The sequence below is a fragment of the Accipiter gentilis genome, chromosome 26 (assembly GCF_929443795.1).
Source record: "Accipiter gentilis chromosome 26, bAccGen1.1, whole genome shotgun sequence".
Lineage (NCBI taxonomy): Eukaryota > Metazoa > Chordata > Aves > Accipitriformes > Accipitridae > Astur > Astur gentilis.
In genome coordinates, this window is record NC_064905.1 from 19,884,745 (window position 1) to 19,912,278 (window position 27,534).

The 27,534-nt window shown below is 43.7% G+C and overlaps 2 protein-coding genes and 1 long non-coding RNA gene across 9 annotated transcripts in view; 1 reads left to right on the plus strand and 2 right to left on the minus strand.

The window, feature by feature from the left end:
• Positions 1-47: 47 nt before the first annotated feature.
• Positions 48-10,272, minus strand: LOC126051126 (uncharacterized). 3 transcript variants are annotated; one of them, XR_007509720.1, is made up of 6 exons: positions 9,978-10,272; positions 8,448-8,634; positions 5,844-5,936; positions 2,516-2,642; positions 692-913; positions 48-148 (listed from the first exon to the last, which is right to left on the minus strand). It is a non-coding gene; the product is annotated as an uncharacterized LOC126051126 (long non-coding RNA). The 3 variants fall into 3 exon arrangements; XR_007509721.1 differs by lacking the exon at positions 2,516-2,642; XR_007509722.1 differs by lacking the exons at positions 2,516-2,642; positions 5,844-5,936.
• Positions 10,273-10,548: 276 nt separating this feature from the next.
• Positions 10,549-25,776, plus strand: SKP1 (S-phase kinase associated protein 1). 3 transcript variants are annotated; one of them, XM_049829901.1, is made up of 7 exons: positions 11,583-12,151; positions 13,472-13,568; positions 16,080-16,153; positions 17,381-17,524; positions 18,228-18,368; positions 19,137-19,198; positions 25,702-25,776. In XM_049829901.1, exons 1-6 carry the CDS (start codon positions 12,119-12,121, stop codon positions 19,170-19,172), a joined length of 525 nt encoding a protein of 174 aa, XP_049685858.1. In that variant the 5' UTR covers positions 11,583-12,118; the 3' UTR covers positions 19,173-19,198; positions 25,702-25,776. The 3 variants fall into 3 exon arrangements, with proteins under 3 accessions (XP_049685859.1, XP_049685858.1, XP_049685857.1); XM_049829902.1 differs by lacking the exons at positions 11,583-12,151; positions 25,702-25,776 and adding an exon at positions 10,549-10,676 and having other exon boundaries at positions 19,137-20,410; XM_049829900.1 differs by lacking the exon at positions 25,702-25,776 and having other exon boundaries at positions 19,137-20,410.
• TCF7 (transcription factor 7) overlaps positions 21,171-27,534 on the minus strand; it is a 75,774-nt gene continuing 69,410 nt past the window's right edge. The window contains exon 11 of one of the 3 annotated variants that reach the window (XM_049829891.1): positions 21,171-22,533. In XM_049829891.1, the coding sequence (XP_049685848.1) occupies positions 22,472-22,533 (62 nt within the window). In that variant the 3' untranslated portion in view covers positions 21,171-22,471. Of the gene's footprint in view, positions 22,534-23,609; positions 26,115-27,534 lie in introns of those variants that run through there. The other 2 variants (XM_049829889.1, XM_049829890.1) reach the window with 2 other exon arrangements.

The window sequence follows — 27,534 nt, forward strand, 5'->3', positions numbered from 1 at the left end:
TAACTAAAACTGAGGTGATTGGAGTGTGCTGGAAAACTGACCTTTTGAATTCTGTCCCAGGGAGGTGCCTGGTCATATGTCATCATGCAGCTGAGAACAGAGCTTGCTTATTACTGACATGTTGCTCTCTTTCCCTCTCGGTGCTCTACTGAAATATTCAAAAATGGAAGAATATAGGATCACTTAATTGATTGAGTGTGGCTTTTTTTTAAGTGTAAATCTAAGTTTGAGTAATTTACAATGTAGGTGCTAATACTTAAAATCATTTTCTGAAAAACTAAGAATAAAACCAGTTTTCTAAATATTAAAGGAAATAACTTGAGATTTAGTACTACGTGTATTGCCCAAGCTTCCATTCTGAAAAATGGTGGTATGTGTTTTATGTTAACTTCTGTTAAAATATTTCCTTTCTACTAATTTGTTTCAGAATTTGAATCCTGATTTGACTATTTTGTTCAAAACAAATTTAAATTTTATGCCTTCTTAAGGCTTGTGCTTGAAACTTACTGGGCATATCTTAAAAAGACACACCTGGGTCTTGTTTTAATAGAGGGTTCTTAATTTTCATATTGTTTAAGAGACTTTAAATTCCTTGGGCACAATGTAGATTCTGTAACACTATAGAGGATTTTTTTTTAACACTGCTTGCTTCTAAGGGAAAGTACAGGAATTTTGCAAATGTCCAACTTACCTGGAGGCCTAGTCCTAGAGAAAGGCCTAGTCTTGCTTTTCTGCTGGAGAACCACTTAATTCTCTAACTAGCAAAGAAGGTGCTGCATTTCACCAAGCATTACTTCATCCCTTTTCTGAAAGGCTTGAGTGGTTGCTTTTTTCTTCACCAAAAATTCAGACTTGTCCTGTAGGTTGGGTTCCAAATGGTTTCTGGAGAGCGCTCAGTCTTCTGCAGTTTGCTCTGTTACAGGAAGAAGTGCATACTAAAAATAAGTGCATCTGAAGTGTCTTTTTTTAGTGTATCAGGAACTTTTGCTTTGATCACTATTAAAAAAACAAAATCCTTTGCTGTAGAGAGTAGTTCACTTTAAATTCCTTTCACTTGCCATTCTCTGTAAATGTTTTTGTAGACAGAACTTTGTGTCTTAATTGACACCATTCCTTCAAGAGTAATGACTTTGCCCTATTTTCTGTTTTCCCTGTTACTTTAATTGGTGTGACTCAATTCCTGCTCTGGGGGGGAGTAGTCAGTCCATTTGTTCAGTTTCTGTATACAAATGCAAGCAGTTGTTAGTAAAAAGTCAATGGAAGATGTTAGAAGTCACTCCGGTTTTTGCACTTTTCCCCCTGTTTGAAGATTGCATTGAGAATAATCACATTTGTGAACAAAAAATTGTTACTCTGATGGAGATTGGCTACCAGCAGTACTAACCAGCTAAAGGCATGTTTGGAAGATTCAAGAGAAGAAAACTTCAAATATAAATAATTACTGTCTGATTTAGTGGTGGCTGATTGATTAGTTCACCTGAGCAAAACTTCCTTCACTTCAGACTGTGGTGATGCTGAGCGTAACTTGGATTTGTACTTCTGCTGGAGATCAGTGTTGATGTTTCCTCGTTCACTACACACACTGGTGAATTCCATGAAACGTGAAGTAGGAGTAGCTGGAAATCCCACAGTGTGGTAGTTTGGTATTTTTTTAAGCAGGATCGTTAAACCCAGTGTTCAGCGAGGAAGGCTGACAGTGGGGTTTAAATTGTCAGAAGGCAGTCGTGACTGAAACTTGACACTTTTCTACAAGCTGCTCCAAAAACTTCCCCTTTTTTCTTCTCTTTCTCAGAATTTGGGTAGTGTCAGTAGAATCTGTGGTTGGACAGGCAGGGGAGGGTTTTGAGCTTTCCATATTGTGTTTTACTTAAGTCGCACTTAATGATGTCCTATCATTTGGCCATTTCTCTGAATTTGTATATCAGACTGAAGTAAGTACCATTCCTTTGTGGAGGCCTGTCCTTCTGAACTAAGGGGTCATTAAGTCAAAAACAAGAGGCAAAATTGCACTCCTACCCAAGGAAGTATTCAGTAACTTTTGGTTTTGAAAGGAAAAACGAGACCGTTTTGAAGTGTATAGATTTTCCAGGTTTTTTCCCCTTCACACTCTTTCTACGCCTTCTGCCGGTTCCTATGTGCTGCTCTCTTCCCTCCTCCCACGGCCCACTCTCTGCCGATGGCCTCCTGGCCGGCCATCCCTGATGGCAGAGCTGCGCTGGTGCACCTCTTCTGCAGAGCCCTGGGGAACGGGGCTGGCTGCTGCAGCAGCCCCAGCTCTGCTGGTGACTGACAAGGAGTGCTGCGTGTGTAGGTGGATGTTTTCTCCAAGGTAAACCAGCGCATGTGTTTGTCGGCTCGTGCTCGTGTCAGATTGTTTCCAGCTGCTGACATTTGCATACATGTTCAGTATCCCTGCTTCAAATGCTTGGGCAGCATTACCTATTTTAGAACTTCTGATAATAGTCAGGAAGGATACTTGATGCACGGGCAAGTGAAGAGAGAGAGAGCTAGTTACCTTGTTCTTCCGTGTGTGTCTGGATGATAATGGAATAAATTCTGCCTTGGGGGAAAAGGTGGTGAGTGGACATACTGCTGATGAAAGCTTTGACATTTCATCTGCCTGCTTAGTATCAGAAGTCCATCTGGAAATGTTAGTAGAGAAAAGATTTCTGAGAGTTGCTGATACCTGCCAATCCATGCTTCCACGTTTCACTTTTTTTTATAGTGGTAAATTTAAACACTGAAAGTCATTTTCATAAAGTAATTGTGTGTTAAGAGTCTGAGACAAAGTCTTTGCTCTGGCAATTTAGAAATTCAGCCTGAATCTTAAAGGCAAAGGATTTCCTCATGTATAATACAAACCCAAAACTGTTACGCAAGTGCCAGGTTTATTTTGGGCCTTTTTTCATAGTTTGGTTAACACATTCCTCTGTTTTTCCCCTCTCACCCCTTCATTTCTGCGGCAATACTGGAGCGCAGTTCCTGCTGTCTGAGGAACTGTGACCTAAGGAGCAGGAGAGGGCTGAAGGATAAAAGTGCTTGTTCATTTGGGAAAAGTGGTCTGTAAGAAGAGCTAAGTGTGATCAAAGCACAACTTTGAATTTCAAATTAAATGCTGCTCCAAATTCAATTAATTGAAGGTGTGGCTCCACTCTTGCCACTTCCTTATGCACCTGTCACGCACTCATTTATCACTTAACTCTAGTTGCTTCTTGTTTTGTCTGTATGCTGAGTGCTCGTGGAAACTCAAGATCTGTTTTAGGGGTTTTTGCATAGGTTAAAGCAAAGTTTTACCAAGAGAAATAGCTTTTTAGTATTCTGTGGTTTTTGCAACCATATGCATGGTTTATATGAGCTTAGATTTTGGAGCAAAATGATGGCAAGCAATGGTTTTTGAAGTCCTGTAGAATGTGTAGGGTGCGTTCTGTGCACTACAGCGATAGCTACGTGGAGTATTAGTTCCCTGCAAGTTCCAGGAGAAAGTTAGAAACAGGTAAAAGTGTTAAGTAAAAATTACACTGGACTGTGTAGAAATCTTTCAGTACTCGTGAATACACTAAAAAAGCCCTGCAGAGTAAGCAGTTCATGAGTCATCATACTGTGGTTTTTTAAGAAGTTATTTCAGTGCTCTAATTCATTTGGCTCTACTCCCTTCTGGATGAGAATAAAGGCAAGCTGCTCTATTGAGCAAGGGACCAGAGTTCTTTGGCATATATACAGGAAAAAAAGGCTGAAGCATCACTTTTGGTTTTAAATTAAGCAGTGCTGCATGTTTCAGCCTTTGAAAACCTGTGCTGTGGCTTAAAAGCTTTATTCTTGAAGATGGGTTGAACTACAGCTCCTGATCTCTTAATTGCTCTACGGTGAACAGAACTGCTTTTGGATGAAGATTTAAACTGATTGCTGCTGGTGTATAAAACATTAAGCACTAATAGTACCTAAATACTGTATATACATAATTAGCCAACATATAAAACCAGGTTGGACATAACAGCTTTTAGAATAGGAGGGCACTGTAGCACTGGAACAGGTTAACTGGTAAGGCTACAGAAGAGCTAGTCTTGGAAGTTTTCAGGACAGGGCTAGGGAAGGCCACAGCTGAGCTGGCACTGGAGCTAGTGCTGCTTCAGGGGGGAGAGTGAGGTCCCTTCCAGATGACATTTCTGTGTTTAAAACAGCATCTTAACTCGGTTACAGTACACAAGACTTGGGATTGGTGGTTATCCCATTAGCTCGTTCATCAAACTGCTGTGAAGTTGTCAAGGCTTTGGTTGTAGTTTGCAAAACATCAGCAAAAAAAAAAAAAAGGGGGGGGGGGGCAGGTGGATGTTCCAATAGCTTCAAACCAGTATTCGTTCATGTTTCCTGACCTTGCTAAAGGCTGCATCGTGCCACCTTACGCCGCCCTGGGACTGGTGATAGAAGAGGAGCAGCACAATTAGGTATCCTGGATGAAAACTTGCAGGCAGGTGCTTCTGAGAAGACTGTCTGGTTTGCAGATGCTTGTATCATTGCATAGGGTTGTATAAATCAAACTAAACCTTTGCTATTTGGTTTTCTTGTTGACTTCTGTATACATCTTCCTCATCAGATTTCCCCAAACACAACTGGTTTCTTTGGAGAGGTGTGGTTTTGGCTTTTTTTAAAATTTTCATTAAATATATAAACTGTTTTCTGGATCATGCTTTTGAAAACACAAGTGCTGAACTGTCAAAGAGGAGTGTACTGTTTAAACTGATAATTGCATGATCAATTGGGCTGAAAGGCTTTTACCCTGGCTCCCAACTGCCTTTATTTTTCTGGCAGTTTGAAAAAACACCCACCACCACCCTGCCTAACCACAAAACCTGCTGTGAAAGCCCCTTCTTTATTGTAGCCGTCAGTGCGAGAGTGGCCAGTCACTGCTGCTCTCTTCTGCCTCCTTGTTTTCTAAAGAAAAGGGGGGGCCCTGGCGGAGCTTTGTCTGAGAGGATCCTATGGTGCTCATTCCACGCTTGACCCACTTTGCAGGCAGCTTCGCTTCTTTTCCAGTGCCACGTTTGTCCTCGGGGAAGAGGAATGCAGCCCGCCGCTGCTGAAGCGGGGACCCCTGCCCAGGAGAGGGGGTGCCGTGGCTTCCTGGGAGCCTGTTCTCTTTTCTTCCCCCTCTCAAAGAAAGGCTGGTGATGGGTTCTGTGTTGTGGCTGGTCGTGAGTTTATGTAGCTTTAGCTCGGCCATCTCAAAATGTTACTGGACTGTCCCTTTTTCCCTGCAATCTCTTTAAAAATGGTTTGAATTAGCCTGACTTCTGAAACAAACAGTATTTATTCCCATTGACTTTGAAACCTCAAAGCAGCTGTTCTTTACCGCCTGTGGCATCAGAACCAGTCCAGAATCTGCTTTTTGGACTGTGAACAGCTGCAAGTTTGAAGACTGGTGCCACACAACCCTTTAGAGCCAGCCCAGTTTACTTACTCGCACGCTTGGTTACGAAGGATATTCGCGATTTTATACCTTGCCACTGAAAGCCGCTCTTTAGGGCCGTTTAAAGCAAGTCTACTCTTTCTTTCACTCAGCGCACAGACGAGCGCACCGATTTGGGGATGAGCCTTGCTGACCGCTCCCCGCCGCCTCCCGTCCCTCGGAGCGAGCCCCGGCGCCACCGCGTGGCTGCGTCCCGCGTGTCCCCGCCGGGACCGGGACCAGCAGGACCATGACCGGTGTGCCGTGACCAGTGGGCCGTGACTGGCATGCTGTGAACTGGCAGGGTCGTGGAGCCATTTGGCTGTCGGGAAGGCTCGGGTACACGCTCTCCCAATTACAATTTGGCAGCCTCAACAGGCTGGAGGTGGGTGACTCTCACCTGGCAGCATCTTCTTCAGCGTGAACGCAGCCACAGCAACCACAGGACCCAAGCTTGGCTCCTTCGGAGCAGTCCAAATGGCTTCAAAGGATGCTAGGGCACAACCGGTACAAAAATTGGTCTGTTAAGTACGTGGAGGTGAGGTGAGGATGAGGTTAGGAAGTAGATGCCGCATAATGCGCTTGAGGTAGGTGTGTTTCTATTTTTAATCTTTTTTTCCCCCCCTATCTTTAGTCTTCTAAACTCTCTTGAATCCCTGTAGTTATGTAAGGGAAATATGACTGTTGTTAGAGGAAGAAACAGAAGCTGATAAAGAAAAACAGTTGGTGTCTGCTTGACAGGATTTGGGAATTGAGTTTTGTCAGTCTATCGGTGTTAATTGGACTCTCATCTAACCGGTGGGCTCTGCCACCCACCCTCTTGCGTTGCTGGGCTACAGCTTGGATGAAAAGCGACACCTTCTCAAGGATGCTCCTGTAATACGAGTTTTGATGAAGTGGAAATGCAATAATTAGCTTTTTCCAGAGTTGTACTGAGAACAAATTTTCCTCTTATGCTGCTGTGCTGTTGTAAGATTGCTTTAAACAACAGTGGCACAGGCCTTTGAGCTCAGCAATGTCTTTTGATCGTCCATCTCATGTGAATAATTCTGATGTTTTCTGGTTTTACACTGAAGCAGTCAGTTCAATTTTTTTTTAACTTGTTGATGTGGCTACTTGTTTTAAAAAATGTTGCTCATCTTTTGGATTCCTGAAAAAAACAGGCGGATTTTTGCAGCAAGTCTCATCCTCCCCTGCACGTAGGGGGGATGTTCCTGTTCAGACTGGGTGGTCACACCTCATTTTCCAGCAAACCATACCTGTCTCTCTCTGCTAGAACAGCTGTGCTCTTGAGACCCTCGAGTCCAGCCCTTGCTGGCTGCCCATCCCTGCAGTTCAGGGACTCCAGCCTGAGTTTTGTGAAGTTTCCCAACTTGTTGATGGAGCAAAGCTGAGCTCTTTCAAGCCTGGTTCTCATTAGGCTTTGGCAATCCCACGTCACGCTTGTGGTATTGAAAAATAATCAGTGTGTTATCTCCATAGTCTCTAAATTGCCACCAGCAGAAAAAAACCAAACCACCCACTTTCTCTGTAAAAGTGGAGAATGTGAGGTATTTTGAGGGGTGGAGGGCACAGTAAGTTTTGCCTGACAGAAATAGGAAGAGAATCCAAGGTTGTGGAGCAGATGCAGTGCTGTGTCCGGAAGGCTGCTCTCTAATGTTCAGCGTGTTCAAATCCCCTTCCCCCTGCGGCTGCGTCGCTGCTCCACTGGCTTCGCCCGCAGCCCAGAGATGCTGCAAGTATGTAGGTCAGAGCTCTTCTGGATCTGGTAAGCGTTAAATCAAGCTTGCGCTGATCTTGGTTGCTCCAATCTTTTCAGGTATTTGCTTTAGCGTTCAGCTTCCCCCTTCCTCCTCTGGGTTCTCAGTGGTAAAAGGCCCTTAATTGTAATTTATCTGTGGCTGATACATGGTGCCGTTATCTTTACGGCTCAGGGTGGCAAACCTTAGGTTTAGGATTATTTGCATTGCAATGATTACCTATGTGCGTAACAATTGAAATTGGGCCACCCATTTTTTGAAAAATCTTGGTCTTTGCCTTGCAGCTTTAGTGAAGTATGGGTCTTTTGTGTTATTAATACTGACTTACTCGCAGGACTTTGGCTATCTACGCTGCAGCAGCTGCTTTTTCACCACAGATAACAGAAAGCATCTGGACTAGCTGGGGAGGTTCATTGTATGATATGTAGGGCACAGTGGGAGGTGGCCGTTGTGTGATTAGAGTCTATCTGTGACAGCCGTCTGGTGCTTTTTTTGGGTGTGGGGTGTTTTTGTTGTTTTAACTTCCCCAGACTTCTAATTCAACAGCTAAATTCAAAGTCCATCGTGGACTGAATTACGTCCTTTAGAAAGCTGTAGACAGCTGTATCAAGTATAAAGCTCATCAATAGTTATCATTTTGAATTAAATTCATACACAGACCATAATTAAGCATGGAACTTAGCTTTCTGCCTGTTCCTAGATTTTATTAGACTTGTGTAGAGAGCAAACCCCACCCCCCTCTGCTGAGCCTGATTTGCAGTCTGAGAGCTTGTGCTCACTGATCACAAGCCAGATCAGAAACCTTGGTCTTTGGCAACATTGGGAAAGGGGATTTAGGATTTGCAGATATGTTTTCCACAGACCACCTTCTGTCATCATCTGATCCTCTAAACCAAGGACTTTTAATATAAAATAAAAAAAGCACATGTAAAGAAAATGAAGGCAGTGGTGTTTCTTTTTTAGTGCAGTGAATGCGGTTCTCGGCACTGGAGTACGAGATGGAGTGACTGAGGAGGAAAGAGGTAAATGTGATGATGGTACAATCAAAAGGTCACATTAGGCATAGTTTGGAGGCTTCGCACATCTACTTTTTTTTATATATATATATAAAAAATATGATAATTAGGTCCCAATGAATGGTGAACAAACAGCTTATCTGGTTACTAATACCAGGAACTTTGAGAAACCTCCGTTAGCATCTAAGTCTGCTGTATAAGCATCACCTGACATCTTTGGATGCTCACCCAGTTGTTACGAAGAGTTCACTGAAGCGCATGTTCCAGAAGCACACAGTGATTCAGGCTGGACAGGAGTGCTGAGGTCCTCTAGACCACATTCTGAATTTAGAACCATCTTCAAAGTCAGATCAGGTTGCTCAGAGTCATCTTCAAGCGTGTGCTGTAACTAACAAGCTGCTCGGCATCCTAAAGCCTGTGAAACAAGATTCCCAAGTCAGGCAGTTGTCTCCAACAGTCCTCTGGAATTCATACAGAAACCTATTTAAGTGATACGACCTGATGTAGAATAGTCTTACTGTCACCCGAGTTCTTAGAGGTTCTTCCTGGCTGAGAATCTGTATTTGAGTCTTCCATCTCTCCAGAGAGTCAGCCCTAACCAACAACCAACCAGCAAAGCAGCCTTCTGAACTGAGAATTTCTCAATCTCAGGAAAATTCTTTATGTTAGAAGGTATTTTCTAGTGGGTATGACTGTCATTTTTTCAATAAGGTGTGTGGTGCACAGCATGGGACCCTCTGGGACCCCAAAGAAAGGGAAAGCTGTGACTTACACTGTACTCATGCTCTGCAGTGCAATGCTGTTGCAGATACCAGTCTGCTTACAAGTAGCCTGGCTATGCCTGCTCTGAAGTGCTGTGAAAACATACTTCATTTCTAAAAACATTTTTAATTAAGATTTGAACTAAAGCAAATTGTCATCATCATGGGTTGCCACTGTGTAAATATCTTACCTACTTAAAAGCCACTTTGCCACAGAGAGCTGATGCAAAACCGGGCTCAACAGCATAGCATGGAATGAGTGCTGTGTGTGACGGCACAACACAGCACCCCTAACACCTCACGGGTCCTTTGGTGGACTCATAGCCTGGTCTGCCTTCCTCACTGAGCAAAAACCTTTAGATCTCTTTTTTTCTGAAAACCTAATGCCTGTCGCTATCTAGCACATACTCTTGACCTTGCAGGTGCTGTTACCTGCCCTGGGGTACAGCACTCAGGTGGGGTGGTTGTGCTAACGCAGCACTGCTTTGGCTGCATTCTGGTGGTTCCTAGCTGCTAGTTTGCTCCTCCGGCCTGGTGGCTCCTTGAGCAGCTGGTGTCTGGAGATGCTTTAATGGGGTCCAGCCATGGGCAGAGCTGTACCTGCCCAAAATTCCTGGTGGGGTCCGGGGTAGGTGTTCGGTGATTGCTAGTTAGACCTAAACCTGTTTCTAGCACCGTGAACTGTCCTGAGCTGTTGCTTATGTATTGCCGCTTGAGGAGAGCAACCTGTTGTCCTAACAATTTTAAATTAGCCGGTTTTTCAGTGCAGTTTTTTAGTTAAAATGTTTTCTGCTGCCTGAGTAGCCACTGAAGGCCGTATTTGCCTGTATTTACATGCAAGACGCTACCACAAAGAGAAGCAGCCTTGCCCAACCCCTCGCTTCAGGTACCCCCTTGGGGGCTACCAGCACCCCCCGGCCTTGGGCTTTCTCCCCGTGAAACCCCACTAGAAAGAAAAAAACCAACGTGGGGGTTTTGTGACCAGCCTCTGAATTACCGTTTTTAAAGCACACACGATGACACCCGTGCCCGCGGGCCGGTTGTTTCCCTGGTTTGTTTGCAGATACCACAAGGCCGCACCTCCACCCTTCGCCATCGCGGGTGCTTTCCACAGGGAGCGCCGGCACCGGGCTGCACCCAACACCCTTCCCCGGCCTGGGGTCTCCCCGGTCCGGGGTCTCTCTCCCCCCCGCAGCACCGGGCCCGGGCCGAGGCCGCGGCGGCCCCTCAGGAACCCCGGGGAGGTGGGGGGTGGGGTGGGGAGACGGAGCGCCGCAGCCGTTGGCCCGCGCGAGGCGCCCCCGCCCATTGTGCCGTTCCCGGGGTCGCCCGCGCCGTTGCCTGCAAGACCCGAACGGCCGCCTCTCTGTTCCCTCACCTCGTTTCGGCTCCTCTTCTCTCCTCCTCACCCCGTGGAGGAGGTTCGGATCCGTTTCTTTTTTTTTTTTTTTCCCCCGTCGGCCGCGCTTTGCTCCGTTTGGGAGCCCGGGGGCGGCGTGTTTTGTTCAGGCGTTCGCGGCGGGCAGCCCGGTGGTTGGGAGGCAGCGAGAGGCGGGTCCTTCCCCCGCCCCCCTCCCGTTCCCCTCTTCCCCCGCCATATAAAGCCGCCGCCGCAGTTGGGCCCCGACCGCCGCCGCTGCCGCCAGGTCCCGTCAGCACCGAGCCCGGACGCCTCCTCCTCCTCTTTCTCTTCACGGTAAAGGCCTGCGAGCTCGGTGCGAAGAACCCGGTGCGGTTAGGGTGGGGATAGACCCTTGAAGTAGGCGGTTGGGCCGTGGGGCCCGCTCGCTGAGGGGAGAAGGCCCGGCCCGGCCTGGAGCGGGCGGAGGGCGGCTGTGGCGGCGGAGCTCCCAGGTCTGGGGAGGATCGCTGAGGGGGGCGGGCCGAGGTCTGAGCCTTTCTAGAGGAATGTGGGGCTGCAATGCCCGCCGGCCCCCCCCCGGGGGGGAGGGGGCGCCGTTTGCGGGGTCTGGTAAATAAAGCAGAGGCGCTTCCCCCCACCCCGGCCGCACAGCATCTGCGGAGCCGGCCCCCCCACCCCCCACCCCCGGCGGCTGTCAGACTGCTCCAGGGCACCCCCGGTATCTCTGGGTAGCGAGGGGAGTTTTGGAGCGGCAGCGCAAGTAGAACGGCTCAGGTGTGACTTTATGAAATAAATGCGGCGTTAGAGCCAGTGACATGGGAAGGGGCGGGGGGGGGGGAAGGAGCGGGGACCCATCCGGAATGGCTTCAGGAGGCACGGAGTTCTCTGGTAGGGCTGTTTTAGAGGGCTGAGCTCTGCATTTCAGACTATACATGCAAATTACCGTTGTAATTCTTGTTTGCCTTTTAACTAGTTCCCAAGATGTTTTGCTGTTGTCGAATAGAGCTTTTAGGACTGGTCTGCTTAGTCACCCGATTGTGTTGCTATCCAAGGCCCATCTATTTTCAGAGCTGTATTGCAGTTTGCTAAAAATTACTTGTTTTTTCTTGCAGGAGACTGAGCTCTGTGGTATAAAAATAATGAAATTTGGATGAAATCCTGATCTGTTATCAGTGATAAGGCAGTAGATTAACTTCATTCCACCTGATTCAGGCTCCTAACAATAACCTGAAGGTCTTGACAGAAGCGGGCTTGGGTGATACAAGGGTCTAAAGACAAATATTTATGCAGGGGCTGCACTTGTTAAGGCAGCATCCCTGTCTCTTGTGCAGCATTATGTAATCCCAGACACAAGCACAGAAAAGCTGGCATCTGAAGCTGGGTTTGTTCTTGAGTGTTCTCAGACAATGACTGCAAGAACACATGCATTAAATCTCAAATGTATGCCTAGATCACTTTTTTCAGAGCATTGTTCAAACTACCAACTTGGAACTGTTTTAATCTAAATTTTATTTTCATGGATATATGTGTGTATGTATATTTTTTGTATCTTTGGAACAATCTTGACTGTGACCCTCCAGAACACCCATCTTAATTAGAAGTAGCACTGTCATATAGGGTTACATTACTGTGTAAACATTAACTAGCTACTCACTCTGCCAAATGGAAATTAAAGCAATGAGGACTTCAAGCTGGTGTGAGCTGCTTAATAACGTGCTTTGGCTGGCCTCCATTGGACTGGGTTTGTTGCAGTACTGTCAGGCTCAGCCATACTGATGAGCTACAGGAGGCATTTGGAAAGGGCTAATGTAAGTTTGCTGAAAGTGGTCCAGCTAATTCAATTTTGGTAGTTCAAGTACTAGTGCAAGGAGCTCAAGTACTACTGTAAGGAGCTAGCATGTGTAGCTCTTGGCTTTGGTGGGGGGAGAAAATTTCAAAATGAAATTAACTTAATTTGAAATTCTTTGTTCCTAGAGCTTCTCTTTACAGTGCCTTGCAGGCTATATTTACAAATACATGCTTTAGAGATCTTTAAGCAGGTAACTTGAGGGGGAGAAAAAATGGGACTATTGCAATGGTCTGCTGCTAACAAATATTTTGAGTGGTAAAGGAACACATCCTACTAGTTGGTTGAGAACTGATTTATAACATTTATGTGGCCAGGCAGTGATGTTTATTATGTCCTTCAAGTCAGTTGATTCAAGTGCAGCGATACCCAAACAGACTTCATGTGTAGTTTCAGGCAGAATTTGTAACCTACTAGCTGCTGTATCAAGTGCATTACTTCTGAGTTCGAGTTGTTAAATGTCTGGAAAGATGCATTCTTCTCAAGTTTGACTATTTTTCTGCTAGTGACATCTTTGAAGTCTGCTGCTTCTCTTTATTGTTGGTCTTATCACAGTTTGTTTGAAAAACTTTGTTAAAATGCATAGTCATCTTAGTCTTTCCTAATGCTAACAAAGTGCTTATCTAACTTCCTATTTTGTAAGAGTAGTATTGAGTGCTGAAAGTCTTCCTTTTAGTGGTATATTGCTTTTTAATTTCTTCAGAGAACCAAATGTTTTTCTGAAGGAAAGCCTTTGATCCTGAGTAACCTGGTCGGTCTGACTCTATTTGGAGCAAGGGAGGCTGGACTAGACCTGGTCTAGAGGGGTTTCTCCCAACCTCAATTTTGTGATTCTGTTCCAGAGGCTATTGTTTGAAAACTAATTTGAGATCTGACTTCATTTGAGTAGTCAAAGCAAGTAGCAATTGTTTGGATTTGAAGACAAGTAGTGTTTTGGAAGTGTTGTTGAAAGTTATTTTGTGAGACAGCTCTAGTGTTGCACTGTAAAAAAATATAAGCACTACTGACTAATATATTTTGTGTATTTTTATGCTTCTGAATTAAGAAAAACGTTCTCTTCTTTTAAATTGGTGTTAGGCTCCTATCAATCCTTAAGCATGAGGATTAATGAATTTAGGCCTGTTTCAAGCAGTGGATAATCTGAGCGTGCTTTAAGTGGCACTGGGCTATCTGCTGTTGGTAAGAAACAATATAATTAGTAAAGGTAGTGTACATCTCTGAGTCAGCTAAACTTGTAACATCTGCTGAATATTGTGTGGAAATAACTGTCCTTCTTTTGTAGATGCCTTCAATTAAACTGCAGAGTTCAGATGGAGAAATCTTTGAAGTTGATGTTGAAATTGCAAAACAGTCTGTAACTATAAAGACTATGCTGGAAGGTAAGAGTATGAAGCCTTGAGGATCACTAGCTGGTGCAGAGATAGCTGTGTGTTCAAGGAATACTCTCCTTGAACAGGAATTGTGACTGAAGGAGGCAAACCAGTACTGTGCTGAAAAAGGATTCCCAGGCCTGCGAAGCAGCTTGCTGTCCTGTGTCGGAACAGCTGGAACAATTGCTGCTGTAGCTGAAACTGTGTTTTGGGTGGATGTGCTCTTGCAAAAAGCTTAAAGTTCAGTCCTCTTGTTAAGAGTGGTTACAGGGAGGCTAGTAAAATACGAACACCCTACTGCCTTACCTACGGTCTACTTCATTTTTGTAAAAGTTAAGCAAACAGCATCTAATAATATTAAAACCTAAGTCTATTTAATCATACAAACCAATCTTACAATGTAAATATCTTTCAAGTGGGGTGCAAGATCAAAAACCAATGAAATGAAGAAAGAGCTGAAGTGAAACCTATATTGTGAGCTTATGGATGCAGTTAAATTATTTGGGATAAACACTTAGTTCTGATCTCCTGCTGACATAAATTTGAAACAAAAGAACTTGTGGCGGGGGAGGGGAAATCTGCCAGATGGCTAGGATACAGAGCAAACTGTGTCTAATCCCTCTAGTGCAAATCCTCATTGTTTACTGGTGTGTTTTTCCAGTTTTTGGGTGTATTCATGAATTCACTTAGGAAAAAAAAAAATCTTTCTGTAGATGCAGTTAAAATTATGTTCTTGGATATAAATATTTGGTTGTAACACTTTATATGTAAGAACAATAAAAATAGGGTTGAAATACTCCAAGCATTGAACACTTTCATTTTGTTAATAAGATGCTGTTTAACAAGACTAGCAACGTGAACAGGAAACATAGCAATTGGTTGGAATACATTAGGGAGAACAGTTCTCAGTTTTCTCATGCAGAAGCTGTGTCACTGCCTGTGTTTACTGACAGTCAGGTGTTGATGAAAAGGAAGTTACACATGGTAAGTGTTGTAAGCTAGGCACCATAAACTAGCCTCTTCCTAATCTGGGTGGAAACCAGTCTCCTAGTACAGATGAAATACACTTGCAGTACAGCTGATTAAGCATTGGTTAATAAACAATGTTTTGTGTGTTGGGTGCTGCAGCTGAAAGGGGAAGAGCTGGAAGGTGGGGTTCTGTCAAACATCGTGGGACCACCAATGAAGTATCAATGTTCTGATAAGATGAAATTGCTGTTTTGGAGGTGGTGGGGACAAGTTGAGCAGAGTCGACTAAATGTGAGATACTGCTTGAATTATTTCCCCATGCCAACAATTTTGGCCTGGTCACTTCTTACACTAGTGTCTGCCACCGTGTTGAGAGTATGCATTTGAAGTTTCCGTTAATTGGTGACACATGCCATACCCTTTAATGTCAGTATTTTAGTTTCTGAATCTATGAAGTTAGCTATTCCAAACAAAAAGTAGTACTAATTAATACCCCACTACTAATAATAGTAGTTGACTTGCCTAAATACAGAAGTACATGCTATTTTAATTATGCACAAATGTGATCAGTGGTGATGGTGTGACAGTCATCTCTTCTTAAAAATTATGTTCCTTGGTGATGTAGAATTGGTTCATCTGTGTATATAATGAGTGAAGGTCTGTAGTTGCTCAGTTATGTAACTAATTACAAGATGTTAATCTTTGACAGCTAGGGTGTCATCCAACTGTTAGCATTTGTGTAGTAAAAAAAGCATATTCTCTAATCAAAGATGGCTAATGTGGTATTTGTTCTGTATATCCAGTCCAAATGTTAATTACATTTTTTTTCTCAATTTTTACTTTGATTCCTTAATCATATCAAGGGGACAAAATGACAAACTTTATCCAAATCTGTCTTGAGCATGCTGACAAGCTTTTAAAACAAGGAGTATCAGAAGCATGCTTTATAAATTGTTTTTTTTATTGAAGGATTTGTGCTGCTGTCTTAGCATGTGAACTTCTTCAGCTGGTAAGAATCAGCACAAGTCCTTCAGAAGCCAGGTAACTGGCATCTCTGTGGCTGCAGTATTTACTGCTCCTATTGAGGCCAAAACATTCTCTACTTACCACAGTAGAATTGAACTCTTATTAAATAATAAATTGAATGGGAGAGCTCAGTTGCAACACTTTGGTTTAACTTGTGGATTGAACTGTTGGAAGTGGCAAAAAATAACATACTTGTCGGATTCTTCAACATATCCTATTCCGAGAACACTGAACTAGCAAGTTCTGCTTAACTGACAGTTTGTTGATGCTCTTATTTGATGAGGTAGCCTTATTAGCTACTTAGCCTAAACTTGGTATAACCTAGGATGTACAATGCAGCCGTGGCTCCACAAAGCCTCATCAAAGCTTTCTAAAAGCTTCTGGCTTCACCAGTTAGAGATCCTTTGCTACCAATCTGTTCAGCCTCAGTGGTGTTAAAACAGTGGAGAATTGGTGAAGCGGCACTCTTCAGAGAAGAGTAAATGGTTTTGCCTGCCAATTGCTTAGTCATCTTTCCCTTTTTAGATTTGGGAATGGATGATGAAGGTGATGATGACCCAGTCCCTCTTCCAAATGTTAATGCAGCTATCTTAAAAAAGGTAAGATGCTGAAAGTGCTAGTGTTGTATGGCAGTAACAAAATGTGAAACGCATGTTGGAGTTGGGTGTTATGAACTATTGTATTAAAGGTACTTTTCATGTGCTAGCTACAAGCTTAACCAATTTGAGGTCCATGAACACAGGCATCTAGGTTATCTGAGAACTGGGGTGAGGCTGGCAGGCAGATAATGGCAGAAGACCTGCAGGGGTGACCTGGAACAGCAGCTGGAGGCCAGACAGGCTTCCTAAGGCGTTGAAGTGGTGCTGAACATCTGTGCACACTGGTATTTCATGATATTAAAGCACGGATTTTAATTGGATTCTGTGAACTGAGGTGGCTGTTTGAGATCCAAGTGTTAGGAGGAAGGATTAAGTGACGGGCAGTGGTGAGACTACCTGGCAGTAGCCATGCCTGTGTAGCAGTTACAGTGCGTGAGAGACACTGTGTGCACTTGGTATTAAATTCAGTAATAGACCATGACTGTGTTTGGGTCAAGTGAGAAAAGCAAAAAAGTATGTTGCTGTCTTCTAAGATGCCTTTTCCTCTGCAGTAGAAAGTGTTGTGCCAAAATAAGCACTGGACTGTTTGGGGGTAAATACAGGGTTAGGAATTATTTCCTAGTGAACATACACATAAATAACTTCAAACTTTTGATGTTTCTTGGGTTGGCAAAATGGAACAGGACTTTACTTGCAGTAGATCCCTGCTCCTTTTAATTGTCTGGGTGATGAGATTGCATGTTCTCAAGCTAGGCTGTTTTTTTTAAAAAGCAAAATTTTGCCAGGTGAACTTTGTACTGGGGTGAACATGTCCTGCTGGTAGCTGTTACCACTCTACGCTCTTCCCCTACATAGTATTTTGCTTAATAGAAATTATGTTTCTGCAAACAGATTAAACACCGCAAAATGAGGTTTAGGTTTTCTTTGTACAGTCTTATGTGTGTTAGCACAGGGTTGAATAACTTTGTAACAGCAGCAGCTGGCTTTTCAGATGGTAAGTAATTAACTAGCTACTGCCTCAGATGGGATTCCTGAAGGCTGTTGTACTCCAGGATTGGGGATCAATTGTTCTAAAATTAAAATATGGGGTATTGGAGCATGTTCATACAGGATTCTAATATTAATCTAGAGAAAAAGGTTTATTTTTTCTAAAATGAAGTTAAGTTACAGTTGGGGCCTAATGGGAGAACCATTTGGATAAAACTTTAATATCAAAACCATAATTAGGTGATTCAGTGGTGCACCCATCACAAGGATGATCCACCTCCTCCTGAGGATGATGAGAACAAAGAAAAAAGAACAGATGACATCCCTGTGTGGGATCAAGAGTTTCTGAAAGTAGACCAAGGAACGCTTTTTGAACTTATCCTGGTAAGTATGTTCAAGAAGTGTAAAGGCTGTGCCTGTGAAGTGTGGTCTGTTAGTACACTTTACAAATAAAGTCTTTATGCTTCTTGAATAACTTCTTCATTGGTGCGGAGAGGGGTGTGGAAAGGGCAAGTAGTTCTGGCAAATACTGGCTGAAATTGTTGAGCATGTTAGAATGCTTGTTAACCTAATGCTAGGCATTAATCTATACTTGCTTGCTTATCAATTAATATACTTTTCTTAATATGGAGTCCTACAGCTGTCTTTATTCTTGTGGCTCTTGAGTCTTAGTTGAGGGCTTATTACTAGAAATAGAGTTCTGAGATCTGGATAGAAATTAATATCTAGCTTTGACTTTTAAAATTTGTACCTTGTATGGTACTGTGAGCCAACATTACTTGTCTTAGCTCGTTAACAGTACTTCAATGCTGAAGATCTTGGATGTTTGCAGGCTTCTGAAAGCTGTTTGTAAAAGGAGGTGCTGGGGGGGGCCTGTCTTTCATGGTACAAATGACTTTCCCTTCTGTTTGGCGAGCAAGTTTTAGGTACTGGTGCTTCAAGGCTGTAGCTAGAAGCTTCTCAAAGTGCAGACGATCTATTTGCAGTTACAGTATTCTACAATTTCAGTGTAAGTGTAACTTTAGGAGTACATCTACAGAGGCGGAATATTGATATGGAGGTTTTAAATTTGGAAACTCTTCTACAGGCTGCAAATTACTTGGACATCAAAGGTTTGCTTGATGTCACATGCAAGACAGTTGCAAACATGATCAAGGGGAAAACTCCAGAAGAAATTCGCAAGACATTCAATATTAAGAATGACTTCACTGAGGAGGAAGAAGCACAGGTACTTGATCTGGGTTTAATTATATTTTAGCTGGTTTTTGTGCTGAATTACTGTGTGGTGCTTCATAATTTAATGTGTGATGCAACTGACTTGTTAACAATAAATGTAAACTAATGCATCAACTCCTCATAATTGGGTTGCTACTAGTGCAAGACCTTTCAGTGCTTGCAGCCCATTACCTGAAAAAGTCAAAAGAAATCATACTGACTTCCTAGCTCAAATGTGTGTCTGGTAGGAAAGCACGTAGGATTGTTTGTGGTAGCCTTAGTTTGCTGTTTTGGAGCTGGAATAAGAATACCGATGTGTTGTATGTGGCTAGAAAGGTAAGATGCTTGGATTCCCTGTCTTTATTGAACTCATTGGTCCTAGAACTTGAACAACAAACCAACTGCAAAATGCAGAGTTGGGAAAGATCAGAGCAAGATGCCTTGTTTAAATACAAAGGCACTGAATTGTACACTTTAGTTTGTCTTCAGCGCTATGTCATGAAAGGAGCGATTTAGTCTTAAGCTAGTCCATTTGCTTTACTTGGTGGAAGAAATTGCAGCTTTGATCAAATCTAGGCATGAGAAATAAATTTCTAGGCTTATATTGATAAATTGGTCAGTTTGGAAGACTGACTTTCTAATTACAAACCCTGCATGAAAAGTTAAAGCTGCTTCCAAGTTTATGCCTTCCTGCAGTAAGTAATCCTGAATGCTTATGGGAATTTACAGCTAACTTTTAGAAGTTCCCTGCAACATATTAATAGTTAAAATGTTCTTTCAGGTACGTAAAGAGAACCAGTGGTGTGAAGAGAAGTGAAGTATTGTGCCTGACACTCGAACACTGTAAGGATTGTTCCAAATACTAGTTGCACTGCTCTGTTCATAATTGTTAATATTAGACAAATGCAGCAGCAAATGAAGTTGTGTTAGCAGGATATTGTTCCCTTTGCATGTGTAGTGTTTTTTTGAGTACAAATTTAAATCTTCTGAGTTTTTACTAGTGTAATTGGATGTCTTTTTACTTTACTCTGCGATGAATAAAACTGAACCAAGTGTGGATTCTGTACGGGAAGTAACACTTAAGGTTATCATTTTCATTACACTTTTAAGCTGTTCAAGACCAGTTACAGTGCTAAGGATTGACTCCATTGTAAATAAAACCACCTATGACTTCTTCATCCAGAAGAACAAAACACTTGTATTTACAGGGTATTGATAGCTTCAGAAAGACAAACCAACCAGAATGTGTCTTGGGGAACTAGGTAAAATAAAAAAAGTTACTGGATTTCTTCCAAAAATATTGTGGGGAAAATTAGTGTTACTTAAAGCTATATAACTTTCAAGATGGTTCTTGTCCTGCATTTAAAAAAAAAAAAATTGACCACTTTCTTGTCCTGTTAGTCTTGCTTTATAGACTAGTGAAAGATGTGATTTAGAACTAAGCAAGCTCCTGACAGTTAAATTTGAATACTTCAACCATGTCTTGAAGACCTGCCTCTAGCTGGTAGCAGATGAAAAGTGTGTCTCTTTATGCACAGGATGGGTGTGTTTTTATACATGTTACTGTTAAAAGTGGAATCCAGGTTTGACCAAAAAAAGACTGACATTACCAAAGTTAATATTATTGACCTGTGCATGCCATTAGTGGCTGGTTTTTAGGCAATTTTAAACAACCCTTGTGATGTAGTTCTTTAAAACATGGTTTCATGTGTCCACAGGAAATCTTATGCCTCTGTATGTGATACTTCAGCTTGTAGAGACTTAATTATTGCATACAAAGCTAATGCAATATCAGGCTTAACTTCTTTGGACAAAGCCACTTGCAACTAGTTAAACAGTAACTGGTTTTCTGATTTTTTTTTTTTTTTTTTTTTACAGTTCCCTTATAGGGAGTAGGGGATGGTTGTGTGGTAGATCTTTGAGGTGTGCTCTTAGCTTGTATTGCATTCCATTCTCTGTATAAACCCTAGAGTAGAATGAACCTTAATAAACATACTTATCTCACTTTAAATATCAGTGTTTCACTTCTGAATTAATAAAGGGCTTTTAAACTTTTGTTTGCAAATGGTTCTAGTTATTTGAAACTAGACAACTTTACTGTCACTTATTACTGAGTGTACAAATAATTGCACTGAGGCAGTGGTTAATTGAAATAAAACAGATGTAAGTATTTTGTTAAATGACTAATGCAAGCCACTAGTCAGACCCAGTGGGCAACTTCTCAAATTAAGTCGGAAGTTAAATAGCAAGCAACCCAGTGATGCTGTGAAAAGGCTCAGGCTTCACCAACTAATTCTTGATGGCTTACCAGCTTTTAGGTAATCTTGCTTTAATGTAGCCGTTAATGAAAGCATTCATAACTTGCTCTAAAGCAGCATTCAGGCACATGCTTTGGATGTGGCTGCTGCTTGTGGCTGCTGCTTGTATCTGCTTATTCACGAGGGTGCTGAGCCTGCCTTTGTGCTGGTGTGTATATTATATGGGCACATTATGCCCACTGACAATATAGTATCTACAGAATACCCCAGTGCTAGACTTGGACATGGTGAAGCCTTTCCAGCATCCTGTATTGCAAATAATACACTTCAGTTTAAAATTGCTACTAGAGAAAATCTTTTGATGACCATTCTTTCTGTGGCTATAGTTGTAGTTTAATGTTCAGCTTATCCTGGATTCTTGGAAGAAATAAATCCATCTGTGTGTGCAGTTAGTGTTCCAGAACATACTAGTTTCATCCTTGGAGTGCTGTGTTGCTAACATAGAAGCCTAGACTATAATTGTGTTCAATGGTAGAAGCCTATATAAATTCCTGTAGGTGCTTGTCATCAGACTAGGATCCAGGGTTGTTAGCAGCCGCTGCCTCCTGTGGTGCCTCACTGTGCTGTAGGATGAGGAAGAGCCAGAGACACATAGTTTGTCTTCCTCATTACCTTGCTGCTTTGTTTGCCATACCTGCATAAAACACACCTGTGCCCTTGTGGTAAGACTTGCTCATGACTGGAACAGCTTGCCTAACATGTAACCCTTGGTGGTCAAATGCTGTAAAGCTCCAGGGTCGTGCCAGCTGGCTGTTGATCCTGATGTAAGCGTGGAGGTACACCATAGCCATGTGCAGAAGAAAGGGCTGGTCCGGGTGCTCACAGCATTACATAGCTTTAAAAGATTTTAATATTCTTGATAGTCCTGGTAGTTAGGATTCCAAACAACTTATTTTCTCTAATTGAAATTCCCCTCTAGTACTGTCTTCATCCAGATTCAAATTCTGTAGCTGCCTGACATGTATGTCAGTATGAGAAAACACTTTTTTGTTTGTTTTTTTTGTTGTTAAATCCCTGGAGGTACACCCTCTCAGATGATTATCCACACTAGTAATATTAGTGCTAGGCTATAGAGAATGACGCTCTTTACGCAGGTACTGAGACAGCTTGGCGTACCGTGCAGGTGCTGCGTGGATTCTCTCTAGCTGAACCTGATAGTTGCCTGCTGCTGTCATAGGCACCAGCTGTGTACTTTGAGATTCCTGAAAGGGGTAGAGATTGTCCGGTTTCCCACTGTTAAATTTTATGTTACTGTTTAACTTGTATGATGCTGCCTTAACTTTTTTTTTTTTTTTTAAAGTAATGGCGTGATCAGGATAGCTGCTCTTGGCTAAAGTGATTAAGTGTGGGGGTAGGGAGAGGGAAGGCAAGGTATCAGTAGGGATTGTAGAAGAAGGTATTTTTTCTTAGTCTTGGTTCACTATTTTGGTCTTACCCATTGAAGACTAGTGGCAATTATTCTCAAAACCATTCATACGTACAAATGCTGAAGGGAAGAAAAAAAAAGGCAGGAATCCTCTTGAATTCTAAGAAGTAGTTAGTTGAGAGTTTGATAGGATTATAACTTCTAGTGGCCTATTTTGAATAGCCAGTCTGGCAATTACTTTATTTATAAAGCTATAAACATATTTTGAACATAAAAGCCAAAAAATACAAACTCAATGAAGTAAAAAAATTACAACAAATGGTGGATAGTCATTGGACAAATGAAAGTACAGCTGCAAAACATTTATCCCTGCTACATACATACAGTGGTTTTACTTGGTTTAATGAAGTGGTACTTCCATGACTTCTACATTCAAACTGATTTCAGGAATTCAAATATGTATTTCAGGAAGAGCTGAAATTGCTGTAAAAGAACTAAAAAAAATTCTTGTTGCGATAAAAACTTAGGGGCAAAGTTTTCCTTCTGTTAGAAAAAGTATTAACACAAAATAGTGACGCTTCATGTAGTATTTCTAAAGACACTTTTTTGGTATTAATAAATGTAACTTTGTTTTGGCATTGGTTATCAGCCATGGGGCACATAACAGAAGTTGGTCATGCTCACTGTTTCGTCTTGGAAATGGGCAGCTTCAAGTTCTTATCTTGTGTGTTTTGGGGAAGACAAAAAAAAAAGATTAAATTTCTTCAGTTACACCAGTATAAACTGACCACATTAGAGGATGCCAAGTAGATATTTTGAGTTTACACTGTGGTAGCTGAAGCACAGGGTAAGGTCTGGCTATAAACCTGTACGTATAGAGCAGAGTACAGGGTCAGAACAACGCTGTGTCAGAAAATGTAACTGCTCCAGCTCTCTGGCTGTGGAAATGCTTCCGTGCTGTGAACGCACGAGGAAAGGCTCCCGCAGAGGGGCAGTAGGTTTCACTAAGGACGTTTTGCAGGAATCGGATGGAATAAAAACAATGAGCGGAGGCTGTAATACAGGTGGGCCTTCTGCTGGTCAGTGTGCCCTGAACCAAGGCAGGCATCCACAACACCACGGAGGGGCCAGCGTAGCCTTGAAATAAATGGGTGAAAGTCCTGGTGAATTCTGAAATGAATGACGGCTGGTCTGTGTACACTAGTACTAGCTGGTCCTTGGTCAGGTTACGCAGGTTAATACTGTTCAGGACTTTCCCCTAAATTTCCTCCGGTGTTTATTTAGACACATCTGCTTTTTCTTTTGTACCTGCCTTTGCTTTGCTGCTAAGTTACATGTTTCATCCAACCACAAAATACCGATGGGGTATTAAGTTATGCCAGCTTTACACCCAGTGTAAATTAGTTACACTAGGCTGCTGTGGCTGATTTGTCACCTGTGGTGTTTACAGTAGCTGACACTTCTACAGCACCTTACATCAGAGGGTCTCAGAGTGACAAAAGGTGAGCTGAGACACAGCTCTTTTTTTTAAGCAATTTTTTTTTTTTTTTTTTTTTTTAAATCAAGTGATAAAAAAAAGAGTATGTCAGATCTGGGAAGAGTCTGCCGAGTTCCTCTGTTCAGCACTGGAGCGTGTTGTTGTCTAAGCTTGCTAAAATAATTTAAAACCGAGCAGATTGCATATCGATCTAGTGCTATATAATTAACCCTCTGAGTGCAGTAAGTACATGACTAAGTGTACAGTTGGCAGTCAGTTCAGGTAATGCTACTTCTCGAAGGGTTAAAATGATTCTTTCAAACTTTAAAATGACTCTTTTCAAAGTTGTCAGGTTTGTGCACGTAGCTTTCATTCAGTGCTTCTGAAGTTACATTTACACAGGAGAGGAATAAACTAATAGGTTTAGATCTTCTAAACTAAAACTGGAATTAAAACATCTACACTACTATAAGCAAAAGTACCTAAATAAAGGGAATAAATCCAAAGCTGCTCTACAGACTAATCAGGTTTGTTTTGTTTTTTGTTTTTTTTTTTTAAATTTTCAATCTTTGAGGGATAAACTTGTTTAAAAAGTTATGTTTAGTCCAATGTAAAAAATTAGGGTTTGTGTTTTTGCATTAAGAAAAAAATATAAAAATATTTTGTACATTATAAAGGTCATCTTAAATTTCTTGCAGTTCTACAATAATATTACTACATAATTTGTATTCAGTACTCTAAAACCTATTCTGTAAAGTAGAAAAAAATAGACCCCCCTCTCCCGCTCTGTGGTGTTATTTTTCTCTTCAGCAGTCTAGAATGTATTTCAAGCAGGAAAAAATCAGCACTGGACTAGATGGTGGTCTGTGTGAGAAGTCTGTAAACCTGAAGTAAACCCAGAACTTGGATTAATTTAGGATTTACGTCGGTTCAGGGAGATCTCAATCTGTCCGCAGGTTTTTTTTTTTTTTATCAAGCTCAAAATTTAAATATAATACCAGAAACTGGTAAACGTTTTCAAGCTGGAGAGAATACATTAACATTTGGCATCATCACGGGGGTGGAGGGAGGATCTTCTAGAAAAAGCTAGAATAAGGTTTTTTTTAAAAAAGTTGCACACCAAATCATGAAAAAAAGGGTTCTGACCCAGGGTGCGTACAGACGGACGCCTGGAGCGAAGAGCAGGCTGCCGGGGCGGAAGGGGGGAGCTGCGCGCGGTGGCAGAGCTCCCCCCTCTCCTCCAGCCCCTCCGCTCCGCAGAACGCGGCTCGTTGGGCCAGCGCGGTCCTCGGCCTCGGGTCAGCCTGCCCGCCCGCCGCGTAGGCGCAGAGTTAGGTCAAGGCCCTGGTAGCAAAAACTGATTTTTGAGGCTTTGCCCGGCCTACCCGGTGAGGTTTCTGGCCGTCCACGTCTACGGTGGACGATTCCTACCAGCAAGGGAGACCCTGTACCTGACTGACGCAGCCAGCGATCGACCGTCAGACCTTCCAGCGGCCGGTCCGAGCTCCTTTCGCTGTCCGGTTAGCGCTCCCGTTTCCCCTGCCGTGCTGTACGCTCGCGGGGTGGGACGTGCCTGCAGAGAGACCTGTTACCTGTAAACAGTATCTTCCTGTTCTCAGACAAGAAGTTTAAAAAATTCACCTCGTTGGTTTAAGTATTTCCTTTCTCTGTTATCTGGTCAGATCAGAAAGCTAGCGTCGCTACATTTAATTTTCAGACATAAGGGCTTTTAAAAAATGCTCCTATTCCAGCTTTTCCAGCTCCACGGTGTAAGGGCTACGAGAGATCTGTGAGTGAGTGACTACACTTTAAAGCAGCTCAGAAGGCAGGGAGAGGAAGCCAGTGTTAAGATTGATAGCACCTACCATCTACTGCAGCAAGCTGGGGACTTTGTCTCTGCTTTCTGCCATACTTGAAGATAATGCAGTAAAAAAAAAGAAAAAAAAAAAAAAAAAAAGAAAAACCCCAAACAAACAAAAAAAGCAGCACAGGGCAGGGACAAAAGGCTTGTTTACTCATCAGCACTTTAAATTTTGGCAAGTACTTATTTTTTACCTTTTTTTTTTTTTTTTGAAATCGCTTTTCTATCTTTAACCCCCCCCCCCCCCCCCCCAAAAAAAAATACCAAATGAGTTTTCCAGCATCCTTAAGTCATCCCGTCGCCTAACTTTGCACGTTTTTACAGTGAAACGGGGAATTTGGACGGGCCTCCGGTCCTTCTCAATGGGCGGCGAAACCAGGTGGGAGAAAGCGAAGCGCCCAGCGTCCCGGCCAACGCGGCTGGGCGCGCGGGACTATGTCCCCGTGGAGGCCAGGCTGTACGCGGGGGACTCTGCGGGCGCAGAAGAGCACCTGGTGGTGGTCAGTCTGGAGGAGCAGGAGGCGGTTTGGAGGTGAGCGGAGACGGGGAAGGGCTCGGGCTGTTCGCTGTGTGCGGAGTCAGCGGGGGCTGCAAGCTTGTCTGAAGGAAAAGCAGAGGAGATGCATTGGAGTGCGTCCAGAGGAGAGGGAGGGGAGTCTATAGCACTTCCATCGGAAGAAACTGGGCTGGCACAGCGTCCTTCTCCTTGTAAGTACCGAATGCACTTCTTTTTCCTCCTAAGAACAGTGAAGAGAGTTATCTGTGAATAAAGGGCGAGTTCACGGTCACGCACCAGCCGTCAACCAGCGCTCGGCGCAGACCGGGGCACGCAGCCAAATGGGCAGTCGCGGTCTTCCACCCCTCCCTTTCCCCGTTCACCGCGGCCCCCGGCCGGGCCCTGCCTTCTGCCCCTTCTCCCCGGCCGGGGTCGGGGTCGGGGTCGGGCAGCGACCCCGCTGGCTGCGGCCCCGCTGCGGGGCCGCGCTGCGCCCGCTAGGCGGCGCCATAACAGCGGCCCCCGCGGCGCGGCCGCCGGGGCTGGGGGCGAGGCGGGAGCTGCGCGGCCGCGCACAACCGGCGCCGGAGGTGGCGGGTTCGCGTCCCGCGGCCGCCCGGTAGGTGGAGATCGGTAGCGCTGCTGCTGAAAAAACGCGCTGCTCTGTCAGCGGAATTCAAATGGAACGGCTCTGCTCATGAAACGAGGAGAGGAGGTCATAAAAACAAGAATAAAAAGAAAATAAACAGTAATGAAAATAATAATAAAAATCAGCGCGGTAATGAAAATGAAAATAGTAGTAAAAATCGATAACAAAAATCAAAATAAGGAGGTCATTTCTCACCAGCCACGCTTCTCTGCTTCTAGGAGGCTGAGTGGGGTGAACATGCTCTCGCCGAGTTCAAGACTAGAACATTCCCCCAGTGCATAAGCCTGCACCCACCTCCTTGCAGAGCACACGGGACACGCGTGTGCGCGTCGCGTTACGGGGCAGGTTGGCTGATGTGCCACGGCACGAGGCCACGGTGCCGGCAGGCGCCCGGCAGACGGCTGTGCCCGCTGGGACAGGGAGCGGGGCGCGCGGCACGGCTGTGGCCGGGAGTGCCAGGTCAGGCGCTGCCAGGACGCTGCCCTCCGCACCGTTTTTGGCTTTTCTCCTCAGGCAATGCAAGTCAACCCAAACTCTTAAGGTCTTAAGAGCCCATTTCCTAGCACCTTCCTAGACTTGTGCACAGGACCATCTACTTGGCTCTTCTTGCTGCAGCAAAAGCCTCCGACCTCAGCCTTCTCTGCATCTCAAATTACTTCCCGTTCATTCCCACCTCTAACGATGACTCAGTGACGGAGCTGAGTTGAAAGTGCTCAACAGAGGTTCACGAAGAAAGTGGCCTGGGACCGGCTGGAGGAAGACATGGTCCGAGGCTGCCTGAGGTCCCGCCTTGGATGTTAGGCTAGTCCTGAGCCCTTCAGAAGACTTGCTGGTCTTTGGAGGGTAGATCACCTTTTAAACTGCTATCTAAACTAAGGGAAAACCAGCTCTGACACTTCAGCCTGTGGCTTTTCTGGGCAGGAAATGTTTGCTGCGATCTCTCCCTTAGGAAGCAGAGGGCCAAGTACAAAATGCACCGTGGACAGATGCTGGAGAGAAAGGTTAGGCAGAA

What these genes read in the sequence shown, in the direction of transcription:
- SKP1 (XM_049829901.1), top strand. Translation starts at nt 12,119, where the DNA reads ATGAGCTACAGGAGGCATTTGGAAAGGGCTAAT. An exon ending in TATAAAGACTATGCTGGAAG is followed by an intron (nt 13,569 to 16,079) that starts GTAAGAGTATGA and finishes TTCCCTTTTTAG; the next exon opens with ATTTGGGAATGGATGATGAA. An exon ending in CGCTTTTTGAACTTATCCTG is followed by an intron (nt 17,525 to 18,227) that starts GTAAGTATGTTC and finishes ACTCTTCTACAG; the next exon opens with GCTGCAAATTACTTGGACAT.